Raw genomic sequence first — 14702 nt, 5'->3', positions numbered from 1 at the left:
TCAAAATGGAGAAGTCAAACTGAGTTACATAGAGCCTGAGTTTAATACTGCTGATGGATTAACAAAACCATTGTACAATGTCAAGCACAATAGAATGATTTATTTATTTATTTATTCAATTTTTATGCCGCCCTTCTCCTTAGACTCAGGGCAGCTTACAACATGTTAGCAATAGCACTTTTTAACAGAGCCAGCGTATTGCCCCCTATAAAGCCCTCCATGGCACCGGACCAGATTATCTCAGGGACCGCCTTCTGCTGCACGAATCCCAGCGACCAGTTAGGTCCCACAGAGTGGGTCTTCTCCGGGTCCCGTCAACTAAACAACGTCGTTTGGCGGGGCCCAGGGGAAGAGCCTTCTCTGTGGCGGCCCCGGCCCTCTGGAACCAACTCCCCCCGGAGATTAGAATTGCCCCCACCCTCCTTGCCTTTCGTAAGCTCCTTAAAACCCACCTCTGCCGTCAGGCATGGGGGGACTGAGATACTCTTTCCCCCTAGGCCTTTACAATTTATGCATGGTATGTTTGCTTGTAGGTATGATTGGTTTTAAAATAAGGGGTTTTTAGTTGTTGTAGTATTGGATTTACATGATGTTTTTTATTACTGTTGTTAGCCGCCCCGAGTCTACGGAGAGGGGCGGCATACAAATCCAATAAATAAATAAAATAAAATAAAATAAAATAAAATAAAATAAAATAAAATAAATAAATATTTAAAAAAATCCGGGTCCTCATTTGACCCACCTCGGATGGAAGGCTGAGTCAACCTTGAGCCGGTGATGAGATTTGAACCGCTGACCTTCAGATCTGCAGTGGCCTGCAGTACAGGACTCTACCTGCTGCGCCACCCGGGCTCTGTATTACTGTACTTAAATATTAGAAGGGGTTTCAGGACATAAACCTGAAGTAATATTACAAGTACAGTGGAAGTAAAGGGAATGCAATCTGTTCTATGATCTGATTGGCCACTGCATGTATATAATGTAATGCACCTTTTCTATGGGTGTGGTTTGGTTAGATAGTTTGGTTCAGTGGTGTAGTATAGAGTGGTCTGATAGTGGTTTGGTTGGTTGGTGGTTTTTTCTGTAATATAGTGTAGAGGAAATAGCTACTTTTTGATATTCTGAAGAAGTAGAAGAGCCTTCTGAAACACGACCTAAGTATTGCCCACAAAATCATATGCTGCAACGTCCTGCCTGTCAATGACTACTTCAGCTTCAACCGTAACAACACAAGAGCACGCAACAGATTCAAACTTAATATTAACCGCTCCAAACTTGACTGTCAAAAATAGGACTTTAACAATCGAGTTGTCGAAGCTTGGAACTCATTACCGGACTCAGTAGTGTCAACTCCTAACCCCCAACATTTCTCCCTTAGACTGTCCACGATTGACCTCTCCAGGTTCCTAAGAGGTCAGTAAGGGGCGTACCTAAGTGCACTAGCCTGCCTTTCGTCCCCTGTCCAATTGTCTTTCCTTTCTTTCACTTTTATATCTTTTCTTCTATCCTTTTCTTTATATATAATACTACATGTCTATTCTCTTCAACATGTATTGTGTAGTGGACAAAATAAATAAATAAAAAATAAATAAAATAAAATCTTCTTGATCCAAAGCACAACCTTATTTGCCTGATTAATTGTGTAGTCTAGGCCAGTGTTTCCCAACCTTGGCAACTTGAAGATATCTGGACTTCAACTCCCAGAATTCCCCAGCCAGCATTCGCTGGCTGTGGAATTCTGGGAGTTGAAGTCCAAATATCTTCAAGTTGCCAAGGTTGGGAAACACTGGTCTAGGCCATTTCTTTAAACCACAAAAACATTTTAACACGGCTGTTTTGAGAATCTCTCGAAACACCATTCCCTCTCAGATCTGTTGATGGACTTGCATATATACTTAGGGGGCAACCAGTAATGGTCGGCTGCCCCCCACGTGGGGGGGGGGGGGGTAGTGGGGGGGGTAGTAAGTTTATGCACTATTAATTGAATACTTAATAGGTTTTTTAATTGTCCTACCTTCTCTAGTACCTTAGTATGATCCTTAATTACTTTTAAATAGGAAATAATTAAACAGTATGTTTTTACCCATAAATGCTTTAATCATTTTAATCATATATCTTTTCTTCCTTTCATATATCTTCTCCTCTACTTTTATAACTTTTCTTTATATATAATACTTCATGTCTATCCTCTTCAATATGTACTACTGTAATGCTCTCTACATGGGGCTACCTTTGAAAAGTGTTCGGAAACTTCAGATCGTGCAGAATGCAGCTGCGAGAGCAATCATGGGCTTCCCTAGGTATGCCCATGTTTCACCATCACTCCGCAGTCTGCATTGGCTGCCGATCAATTTCCGGTCACAATTCAAAGTGTTGGTTATGACCTTTAAAGCCCTTCATGGCATCGGACCAGAATATCTCCGAGACCGCCTCCTGCCGCACGAATCCCAGCGACCGATTAGGTCCCACAGAGTGGGCTTTCTCCGGGTCCCGTCAACTAAACAATGTCGGTTGGCGGGCCCCAGGGGAAGAGCCTTCTCTGTGGCGGCACCGGCTCTCTGGAACCAACTCCCCCCAGAGATTAGAACTGCCCCTACTCTTCCTGCCTTCCGTAAACTCCTTAAAACCCACCTTTGCCGTCAGGCATGGGGGAATTGAAACACCTCCCCAGGGCATGTTCAATTTATACACGGTATGCTTGTGTGTGTGTCTGTTAGTATATGGGGTTCTTTTAAATCTTTAAATATTTTAAAGTTATTTGGATTATTTATGATTTGTTCTATCTTGTTGTGAGCCGCCCCGAGTCTTCGGAGAGGGGCGGCATACAAATCTAAATAATAAATAAATAAATAAATAAATAAATAAATAAATAAATAAATGAATGAATGAATAAATGAATAAATAAATAAATAAATAAATAAATAAATTGGACTAAATAAATGAATGAATGAATGAATGAATAAATAAATAAATAACTCCTGCTGTCGTGTCTTTATTTATCTAGTGCCTGGTATCCGCGACGTTTCCAACGCAAATTAAAAAAATAACTCTTTGACAATAAATTCACACATGACCAAATGCAAGCCATGTTTCCTGTATCAAATTTGGTTCAGTCTACAGCCTCTTGGACCTCAATGCTAAAATTGTAAAGTGAATTAAACAACCACGCGAGTTTAAAGCCAAATGCCAATCGTTGAATTAAGACCCATCGTCTGGGGTAACTCCGCTAATCTCCTAACAACAAAGGCCCTTTGTCCAGATTTTAGCTCATTTCCTTCCGTTCTTGTACCTCTTCCTGAGATCATGTAGGAAGACACTTCGAGCAGTCGATTAATTAGCCTGGACCAGAATCCCATAGGGAAATACGGCATCTCATACAATCTTATAATAAGTTCGGAGTTTTCGCAGTGGGGCAGTTCTATCACAGGCCGTTGATCCGACAAGCTTAAAGAGAAAGGAGAAAAAAATAAGCAACTTAAAAAGGGAGTTATTTTCCACTTTTTTGAACGTTTCATTCTCCAATTGGGCAATAGTGACAGTGAAAAGGTAGAAGGTATCTTCTTTGTGTCATAATTATTGGCTGATTTTGTGTCATAATTATTGGCTGATTTTATAACAATGAGCAAGCATCTCTAAGAAACATAGAAACGTAGAAGACTGACGGCAGAAAAAGACCTCATGGTCCATCTAGTCTGCCCTTATACTATTTGCTGTATTTTATCTTACAATGGATCTATGTTTATCCCAGGCATGTTTAAATTCAGTTACTGTGGATTTACCAACCACGTCTGCTGGAAGTTTGTTCCAAGGGTCTACTACTCTTTCAGTGAAATAATATTTTCTCACGTTGCTTTTGATCTTTCCCCCAACTAACTTCAGATTGTGCCCCCTTGTTCTTGTGTTCACTTTCCTATTAAAAACACTTCCCTCCTGAACCCTATTTAACCCTTTAAACATAGAAACATGGAAGACTGACGGCAGAAAAAGACCTCATGGTCCATCTAGTCTGCCCTTATACTATTTCCTGTATTTTATCTTAGGATGGATATATGTTTATCCCAGGCATGTTTCAATTCAGTTACTGTGGATTGACCAACCACGTCTGCTGGAAGTTTATTCCAAGCATCTACTACTCTTTCAGTGAAATAATATTTTCTCCCGTTGCTTTTGATCTTTCCCCCAACTAACTTCAGATTGTGTCCCCTTGTTCTTGTGTTCACAGAAGTCCCTGTGGCTTATTATGCACCTTGGGATTATCGCAAAAATGGCAGCAAATGCATAAATCTGCTTTGGTGACCCCGATACCAATTAAATAATAGAAGAGAATATTTATAGCTCAGGATTGAATTGAACCTTGTGGCAACGTAATAACTTCTAGGCTTATTCCTCGCTTGACTCCCTCGCCAGTAGAAACCTAAAATGGATGTGTGTGGCTTAAAAATGTGCCTAAATAGGACGGCATAGCGCCGGAGCAGGTGGGTGGGGGCGGCCTCACCTGCAGGTCACTACTACCGGTTCGGGCAAACTAGCTGAATACCATCTCTGATTCAGTGATGGGCAACTATTGGAAAGGTCAGGTGCTATGCTCCGGTAGCGATTTTCAGGGTGGCTGCGCAGCTGCATGGCCCTGATGCGTGCGCATGTGCCCCCGTGTTTGATTTTGCTTCTGCGTATGAGCAGCAAGCGAAATCCTATGTGAAGATGCTCGCATGAGTGAGATTTTCGCGAGTTTCATCAATTGTTTTGCTTCTGTGCATGCGCAGAATCTCACTCCCGGGAGCATCTTTATGTGAAATTTCGTTGCTGTGCATGCACAGAAGTAAAATTTTGTCGACAGGTGCACCCACACCTGCTGGGCACATGCACACCCACAACAGCCATGGAGGGCGCACCAGTAGCGCCGAAGACGGCAGGCCTTCCCTGGCGGCCCCACCCGCAGGTCGCTACTACCAGTTCAGGCAAACCGGTCTGAACCAGCTGAATACCATCTCTGATTCACATCCTCTCTAATGATAGAAACATAGAAACATAGAAGACTGATGGCAGAAAAAGACCTCATGGTCCATCTAGTCTGCCCTTATACTATTTCCTGTATTTTATCTTACAATGGATATTTATATGTTTATCCCAGGCATGTTTAAATTTGTTTAAATTCAGTTACTGTGGATTTACCAACCACATCTGCTGGAAGTTTGTTCCAAGGATCTACTACTCTTTCAGTGAAATAATATTTTCTCACGTTGCTTTTGATCTTTCCCCCAACTAACTTCAGATTGTGTCCCTTTGTTCTTGTGTTCACTTTCCTATTAAAAACACTTCCCTCCTGAACCTTATTTAACCCTTTGACATATTTAAATGTTTCGATCATGTCCCCCCTTTTCCTTCTGTCCTCCAGACTAGACAGATGGAGTTCATTAAATCTTTCCTGATACGTTTTATGCTTAAGACCTTCCACCATTCTTGTAACCCGTCTTTGGACCCGTTCAATTTTGTCAATATCTTTTTGTAGGTGAGGTCTCCAGAACTGAACACAGTATTCCAAATGTGGTTTCACCAGTGCTCTATGTAAGGGGATCACAATCTCCCTCTTCCTGATGTATGAGATGTTACTTATTCCTCACATTTTTCCTCCCCCGGCAAATGCCCAGGTAACCATCGATTTTAATTTTTGATTACCTGCTCGGAATAAGCAGTTGATCTTCTCCTAACGGCAAAGCAATCTGGAATTTCTCTAGAAGCTTGAAATATTGGCACTTGCGAATCTCAGGGAATTTACTGTTCCTTAGCAGGGACTTTTCCACATCCAAACGTTTTATAATCCCTTTGGGATATTTGGTAAAGCCGTCCACCTTCACCGTCAAGATCTACAGGGAGAGAAATCCATCTAGCAAACCTCATGGGATTGGCTTAGTTTAAAAATTATGTCAACACGCCAAGCTTCTTTGCTTCGTTTTCAAACAAAAATCAGAAGAAATATTCTTTATTGGCCAGGTGTGATTGGACACACATGGAATTTGTCTCCGGCGTGTAAGCTCTCAGCGTACATGCAAGTAACAAAGTGAAAAATCATGAAGGTGATAAACCATAAATCACACGATACAATCATAACATCATAATCATAAACACAAGGGAGTATTATTCCTCTTCTATCGAGAACTTAAATAAAAAAACTATTGAAAAAAAATATCAAATCTGTTTTAATAATTTTTTAATTATTGTTGTCATTTTATATCATATCTTTACTACTGTTTTCCCTGTTAACTATTTTGTATACAGAGGACAGGCTAACAACTTGTAAAACAACCGTTTAATTGAGTAGTTTAAAATTCTTTTAGCCTGTTTTATAAGGGGTAGGGAATGAATGCTGTTGTATTATATTAATCAACGTTCAACTATGGAGACTGTTATGTGTATATATGTTAGGTTCTTTTCTAAAACATTTTTAAAAAATGTATTTTTTTTAATATATAGTCAGCTAGAATGGAATGGAATAGAATAGAATATTTGGAATGAGGAGTGGTGTGGTGTGGTGTAGAATGGAATGGAATGTAATAGAATAGAATAGAATAGAACAGAACAGAACAGAATATTTGGAATGAAGAATGGAATGGAATAGAACAGAACAAAACAGAACAGATTTTTGGAATGGAACGGAAAGGAACAGAGGAAAAAAAGGTACATGCTTTGAAAGACTCAACTCAGTCCACTCCCAGACCAGACAGATTTAACCCATTCCTGGATGCTTGAGGGAGAAATAACCATTCAAGAGGCCAAAAAAGGGAACAATCCAGAAAACCCGGTTTGGAACTGCACTTGAGACTGACCTGGGCTATGATTTTGCACAGCCATTTGGGATCCACAAAATAGAAATTGCTGAGCTGAAGGGCTGGGTCTTGAAAGTGGAGCAGGACACCTAAATTAAATAAAAAATAAAAAATAGTCTGCTTAGCATACATCGGTGTGTACGAAGCATTTTAACAATAGTAGAATTTTCCACAGGTAGGCCTCGACTTAGGACCAGTAATGGGCTGCTGGTTACGCAGTCCGGTGCGTAGTCCTCGGAGAAGGGCGGCATGCAAATCTAAATAATAATAATAATAATAATAATAATAATAATTATTATTATTATTATTATCATCATCATCATCATTATTATCATCACAATACTATCATACACAACTGCAATCATCCACAAACCACTAAGCACTAAACCATGAAATCACAAACCACTAAAGACAAACCATTAACTACAAACCACTAAAGACAAACCACTAAAGACAAACCATTAACTACAAACCACTAAAGACAAACCACTAAAGACAAACCACTAAAGACAAACCATTAACTACAAACCACTAAAGACAAACCACTAAAGACAAACCACTAAAGACAAACCACTAAAGACAAACCATTAACTACAAACCACTAAAGACAAACCACTAAAGACAAACCATTAACTACAAACCACTAAAGACAAACCACTAAAGACAAACCACTAAAGACAAACCACTAAAGACAAACCACTAAAGACAAACCACTAAAGACAAACCATTAACTACAAACCACTAAAGACAAACCACTAAAGACAAACCATTAACTACAAACCACTAAAGACAAACCACTAAAGACAAACCATTAACTACAAACCACTAAAGACAAACCACTAAAGACAAACCATTAACTACAAACCACTAAAGACAAACCATTAACTACAAACCACCAAGCCACAAAGCACTAACTCACAAACCACTCTATAACAAATCACCCAGCACAAACCATACTCATGCAAGGGTGTTACTCCTTATATATAGGTTACAGCCAATCAGGTTGCAGCCCAGTTAGCAAACCCACCATTACATACTGATTATGGCTTACAGACCACTGTAATATTATCTCAAGAAATAAACTGTATTTCTGGCAGGTCAGTTGGCCTTCTTGAGTAACTTCAAGCAAAATAACAACTGAATAAATAAGCCAACTGCTCAACTTTGCATAACTTTTTTGTTAAATGAAAAAAAAGGGATGACGGACCCACTGACTTGACTATCATGGTCCAAAAATATATTTTTACCTGATTCGTTCAGAAAATGCACAGCGTGAGGAAGCTCGTTTTCATCCAGTTGCAGCTGTTTTTCTTGCACCAATTCATAAAGCTGACTCTGGCCAATCACGGGGAATTCGGCCGGCAATGTTTTGCGTATTTCCAGAATGCTCTTCTCGAGTTCTAAGTAGCTGTCCGGAATTAGCTGACCAATCACGGGCTGGTCTCTGATCTGCAGGAAAGAAAGAAAGAAAGAAAGAGAGAGAGAGAGAGAGAGAAAGAAAAGAGAGAAGGAAAGAAAGAAAGAAAGAAAGAAAAGAGAGAAGGAAAGAAAGAAAGAAAAGAGAGAAGGAAAGAAAGAAAGAGAGAGAGAGAGAGAGAAAGAAAGGAAAGAAAGAAAGAAAAGAGAGAAGGAAAGAAAGAAAGAAAGAAAGAAAGAAAAGAGAGAAGGAAAGAAAGAAAGAAAGAGAGAGAGAGAAAGAAATAAAAGAAGGAAAGAAAGAAAGAAAGAGAGAGACAGAAAGAAAGAAAGAAAGAAAGAAAGAGACAGACAGAGAGAGAGATAGGTAGGCAGGCAGGCAGAGATAGATAGATAGATAGATAGGATAGATAGATAGATAGATAGATAGATAGATAGATAGATAGATAGATAGATAGATAGATATAGAGATGCATTTGTTTATTTATTGTTTGTTTGTTTGTTTGTTTGAATGTATATGCCACCCACTCCTTGGAGACTCAGGGCGGTTTACAACAATAATTATAAAACAATGTAATCAGATTAAAACATTTCATAATAATAAAAACATTTCATAGTAATGAAAAATGGACTTCTGGTTTGCCCGTTGTGCTGTTTTTTCCACTCTGGAGACTTCAGGGTGGCTTCCTGAAGCCCCGGAGTGCGAGAAACAGCACAACGGGCAAACCAGAAGTCCGTTATCCGAACTGGGCTGTTTTTTGCACTCCGGGGCTTTAGGGAGCTTCCCAGAAGCCTCCGTAGGGCAAAACAGACTTCCCTGAGGCCGAAAATCAGCTGGCAAGCATGTACATGCACGCTGTAAAGTGGTATACTGTATAAGTTCTTTAAAAAAAATTTTTTTTTTAATTGATTATAAAAAAGAAAAAAGAAATATAGGACATAACAAAACATTAAATGAACATTTCCAAAATGTGAACTGTAGTTGGTACACATCACAAAAGTAAAAACTTAATGCTGTGACTATAAAAAGTGATTTTTATGAATATACCAAGTTAATATATAGTAACTTATCCCTAAGTAGGGATAGCATATATAAATTAAGGTTAACATAATTTACATTTTCATTCTTATTTTTGCTTATATTTGAATCTTATATAAGTTCTACCGCTCTTTATACTAGTATAAAGCTTTGCGGGACCCAGGGGAAGAGCCTTCTCTGTGGTGGCCCTGGCCCTCTGGAACCAACTCCCCCCAGAGATTAGAATTGCCCCCACCCTCTTTGCCTTTCGTAAGCTACTTAAAACCCACCTCTGCTGTCAGGCATGGGGGAATTGAGATCCTCTTTCCCCCTAGGCCCTTACAATTCTATGCATGGTATGTATGTATGTCGGGTTTTTATATTAATTGGTTTTTAATCGTTTTTAGTATTAGATTACTATTGTACACTGTTTTATTGTTGCTGTTAGCCGCTCCGAGTCTCCGGAGAGGGGCGGCATACAAATCCAATAAATAAATAAATAAACATTCATTCGTTCAATTAAAGTAAGTAAGTAAGTAAGTAAGTAAGTAAGTAAGTAAGTAAGTAAGTAAGTAAATAAATAAATAAATAATATACAAGTAATATACTTGAAAATGAGGCCACCTGTGGTTGGGTGGGGCTGTTGTAAATAGTGAGGCTGCTATAAATAGCAGCGCGTGGTTTTGGCCATTGTGGAGGATCGTTGTGTTTTCGTGCCTGTCTTGCTGACTTCGACCTTTGTGTGTTGATTTTTCCCCGCTTTGGCTTTGAAACTATACTCTTTCCCCCTAGGCCTTTACAATTTTATGCATGGTATGTCTGTATGTATGTTTGGTTTATAATAAGGGTTTTTAACTGATTGGATTGTTATATGCTGTTTTTATTACTATTGTTAGCCGCCCTGAGTCTACAGAGAGGGACGGCATACAAATCCAATAAATAAAATAAATAAAATAAAATAAAATAAAATAAAATAAAATAAAATAAAATAAAATAAAATAAAATAAAATAAAATAAAAATAAATTAAATTAAATTAAATAAAAAGTAAAGTAAAGTAAAGTAAAGTAAAATAAAATAAATAATAAAATAAAATAAATAAAATAATAAAATAATAAAATAAAATAAAATAAATAATAAAATAAATAATAAATAAAATAAAATAAATAAAATAAATAAAATAAATAAAATAAATAAAATAAATAAAATAAATAAAATAAATAAAATAAATAAAATAAATAAAATAAATAAAATAAATAAAATAAATAAAATAAATAAAATAAATAAAATAAATAAAATAAATAAAATAAAATAAAATAAATAAAAAAATAAAATAAAAAAATAAAAAATAAAATAAAAAATAAAAAATAAAATAAAATAATAAAATAAAATAAAATAATAAAATAATAAAATAAAATAAAATAAAAATTATTAGAGCCAAGTGGCTTACTTTAAAATCCAGACATTCTTTGATGATGATTTGTCGAAGTTTATTCATGGTCTCAGACTCTTCCGTAGCATTCACAAAGTGATAGTCGTGGATTTTAGGAAACCCCTTCTGATTCATCAGCTCCTTGGTGAATTTGCTGATACAAGCTCTGCGCTGCTTTTCGGTAGCGATGTCTAAATGGGTCCCAATGAGGATCACAGGGGAGAAGGATGCTCGGGTCTATAAAACAGGGAGTTGCAAAGTTCTCCATTAAGGCGCATATCCAATAACACTGGGTTTGTAACATAATTTGATTGTTGAACTTTTTTTATAGTTAATTAGTGTTGTGGTTAGCTCTGGCCCAGCTCCTGCCCCAAGGACTGTGGATGTGGGGGAGACATCAACATGCCGCAGGCCTGTTTTGCCCCCGGTGGAATCTGCTGATGAAGGCTCCTCTGACCAAGAAGACATGAGTGACAGGGAGGAGGAGAGTGGGGCAGACAGCTCAGAAGGAGATCAATCATCTGTATCATCCTTGGATTCTGAACAAGAATTAATGACACATCCACACATGTGTAGAGTGATGCATAGGAGACAACAACTGAAGGATTATTACAAGAGAAAATGGGGCCACCTGTGGTTGGGTGGGGCTGCTGTAATTAGTGCTACAGATAAAAGTGCAACCTGGTGTTTTAGCCTCATGGCAGTTTATCTGATTCATTGTTTCGTCAAGATCGTGGTTTTTGTGCTGTTCAAGATTGTGTGTGGACTCTCTGGACTTTAGAATTGGACGCAATTTCCCAGTTATTGGGTGAGCAATTGGATTGCATTTAACTTGCGCCTTGTATGTACCAGAAAATCCCTTTGACATTTAAAAAGGGAGCTGTTTCTGTTTTCCTGTTTATAAAAACTTTTGGGTTTTCCCTTTTATCGTGTGGTGTGTGTCTTCCTGGACTAATTACCCTGTAATTACGGGCGGTTGAAACACGCTGGCAGAACAGTTTAAAGATCAGCAAGTAATTTAATTTAATTATTTATTCGATTTCTTTATTTAATTTATCCGACGGCCAATGCCGTAGGACTCAGTAGGTTACCTTGATATTAAACAGCCACGGTTTCATGGCATCCACTTCCGATTCGCCTTTGCTCAGGTCATACACCGCGAGGTACACAGCTCGCTGAGTCATAAAGTGTGGGTGAGCGCTGTAGAACTCTTCCTGACCTACAAAAGAGCAAGTGCAGCTGTAATTGGCAGATAACAACAACAACAATAACAACAATAACAACAACAACAACAATAATAATAAACTGTCGTACGGACAGTCGACTGAACAAAGCATTGCATGGACAGTTCTTGGAGAAGATTGAAGGCAAAGTGGATAAAGAAAAGACCTGGTCATGGCTTACAAGTGGAACACTCAAAAAGGAGACAGAAGGACTAATACTGGCGGCACAAGAACAGGCCATTAGAACAAATGCTGTCAAAGCCAGAATTGAAAAATCAACAGACGATCCAAAGTGCAGACTCTGTAAAGAAACAGATGAAACAATCAATCACATACTCAGCTGCTGCAAAAAGATCGCACAGACTGACTACAAGCATAGACATGATGCTGTGGCACAGATGATCCACTGGAACTTGTGCAGGAACTACCATTTACCAGTGGCAAAGAACTGGTGGGATCATAAGCCCGAAAAAGTGGTCGAAAATGAGCAAGCAAAACTACTGTGGGACCTCCGACTTCAGACTGACCGAATTCTGAAGCATAACACACCAGACATTGTGATAGTGGAGAAAAAGAAAGTATGGATCATCGACATCGCAATCCCAGGAGACAGCAGAATTGAGGAGAAGCAGCTAGAGAAATTAGTGAAATACGAAGATCTAAAAATCGAGCTGCAACGACTCTGGCATAAGCCAGTGAAAGTGGTCCCGGTGATACTTGGCACGCTGGGCGCAGTGCCAAAGGATCTCAGCGGACATTTGAAAACCATCGGAATTGACAAAATCTCCATCTGTCAATTGCAAAAGGCCGCTTTACTAGGATCGGCAAACATAATTCGCCGCTACATCACGCAGTCCTAGGTGCTTGGTGATGAAATACGAAATCCAGCATAGTCATCTTGTTTGCTGTGTTGTATTGACATAATAATAATATGTCAAGGGGGAAGGCCTTCTCTGTGGCGGCTCCGGCTCTATGGAATCAACTGAGATCCGCATGATCCCCACCCTCCTTAATGCTGGGAACGATTGATGGCCAAAGAAGAAGGGGACGACAGAGAATGAAGTGGCTGGATGGAGTCACTGAAGCAGTCGGTAGAGTTTAAATGGACTCCGAAATTGGTAAAATGAGGACCCAGATTGTTGGGGGAAATAGGGTGACTATAAACTACCCAGAGATGGCTGTGAAGCAGTATATAAAGGTCTATTGCTAGTCCTCCCTCGCACTCTTTCTTCCCCTCTCCTTCCTTCCTTCCCTCTTATTCCCTTTCTCATTCTCCTTCCTGGTGGCACAGTGATTAGAATACAGTATTGCAGGCTGACTCTGGTCACAGCCAGCAGTTCGATCCTGACCAGCTCAAGGTTGACTCAGCCTTCTGTCCTTCTGGGGTTGGTAAAATGAGGACCCAGATTGTTGGGGGCAATAGGGTGACTATAAACTACCCAGAGATGGCTGTGAAGCAGTATATAAAGGTCTATTGCTAGTCCTCCCTCGCACTCTCCCTTCCCCTCTACTTCCTTCCTTCCTTCCTTCCTTCCTTCCTTCCTTCCTCTGCTCACAGCCAGCAGTTCGATCCTGACCAGTTCATGGTTGACTCAGCCTTCCGTCCTTCCAAGGTGTTCTGTCTGGGTCCCCCCAGACGCCAACACCAACCAAAAAGAGTATCCAGACACACTGGTAAAAAGCAAAGGCAGTTTATATAATTCAAAGCAAACACAGGTAACAAAAACTGTTTTACAGACAGGAACACTATGAAGCTTCACAGAGGTTTCATGGCCAGGCAATAAAACAGTATTCTTGCTGGCAAAAACAACGCTGGAGATAAGAAAACCCACGCCTCCCCCAAGTCTTCCAGACTTCTAGGCCACAAGCCAAGATCAGAGATGCCGAGAATTGAAGCAAGGTCACAGGACTCCCAGTTGATAACTCTCCACAAGACTTTAAGGGCGGGCCTGCCTTTTCAACCCTGCTGAGCAGAACCACACCCAAACCCAGCTGTTGCCAATTCAGGGATGGAAATACCTTTCTAATTGGCCCCGTCTTTGAGCTGCACGTCGCTGCCTCATGTCTATTATAGCCTGTGCGTCTTCATCCAATGAATCCAGGCTACTAGCTGGGGAGAGGGCCCCCCCCCGGGGGTCTCAGGCTGCTCTCCCTCCTCCTCTTCCTGACGTTCCTCTCCCCCGTCTGCCTGGTCCTCCCCCTCCTGTTCACTGTCCTCCTCCTCTGGGCATGGATCCGGCAGAGATCCAGCCGGTCTCTGAGGAGCCTCAGGCTGAATCACAACACGAGGTTGGCAAAATGAGGACCCAGATTGTTAGAGCTGAATCTGTTAACTGCTCAGAAAGGGCTGTGAAGCGCTACAAAGTGGTATATAAATCTAAGTACGTTCACTCTTGCTATTCTCATAAATTCTGAACAGCGGGGTTTTTTTGCATTTGTTCTCTGCGGGCACGAGAAAATACCTGCAAAGTCCCAGACGTTTAAAACTGTATCTTTCTTGATTTTGCCTCTTCGGGGAATCTTCCAGTCATTCACATCAATTCCAATGGTCGGTTTTTGAGGCCCCAAATCTGTCCGCTTGCATTTCATGAGTTGTTGTAACAAGGTTGTTTTACCGCTGCTGGCATTGCCAACAACCATGAGCTTCATTCTGTGGTAGGGCACAGCTTTCTTTAAACGCTGCTGGAGGAACCTGGGAAAAAAGAGGAAGAATTGCTTTTTTAAAAAATATAATATTTCTATAGATAGGTAGGTAGACAGACAGACAGACAGACAGACAGACAGACAGACA

At 39.8% G+C, this 14702-nt stretch overlaps 1 protein-coding gene across 1 annotated transcript in view; it reads right to left on the bottom strand.

Moving 5' to 3' along the window:
• LRRK2 (leucine rich repeat kinase 2) overlaps positions 1-14702 on the bottom strand; it is a 102441-nt gene that overhangs the window by 30331 nt on the left and 57408 nt on the right. Inside the window, exons 29-35 of the mRNA XM_070755149.1 lie at positions 14374-14603; positions 11780-11907; positions 10707-10925; positions 8072-8273; positions 6825-6913; positions 5677-5864; positions 3290-3444 (exon numbers count right to left, since the gene is read on the bottom strand). Coding sequence (XP_070611250.1) covers positions 3290-3444; positions 5677-5864; positions 6825-6913; positions 8072-8273; positions 10707-10925; positions 11780-11907; positions 14374-14603 — 1211 coding nt within the window. The remainder of the gene's footprint in view (positions 1-3289; positions 3445-5676; positions 5865-6824; positions 6914-8071; positions 8274-10706; positions 10926-11779; positions 11908-14373; positions 14604-14702) is intronic.

Source organism: Erythrolamprus reginae, chromosome 6, assembly GCF_031021105.1.
Source record: "Erythrolamprus reginae isolate rEryReg1 chromosome 6, rEryReg1.hap1, whole genome shotgun sequence".
NCBI lineage: Eukaryota > Metazoa > Chordata > Lepidosauria > Squamata > Dipsadidae > Erythrolamprus > Erythrolamprus reginae.
The sequence above is the reverse complement of the archived record's forward strand: the minus strand, read 5'-3'. Positions and strand labels throughout refer to the sequence as shown.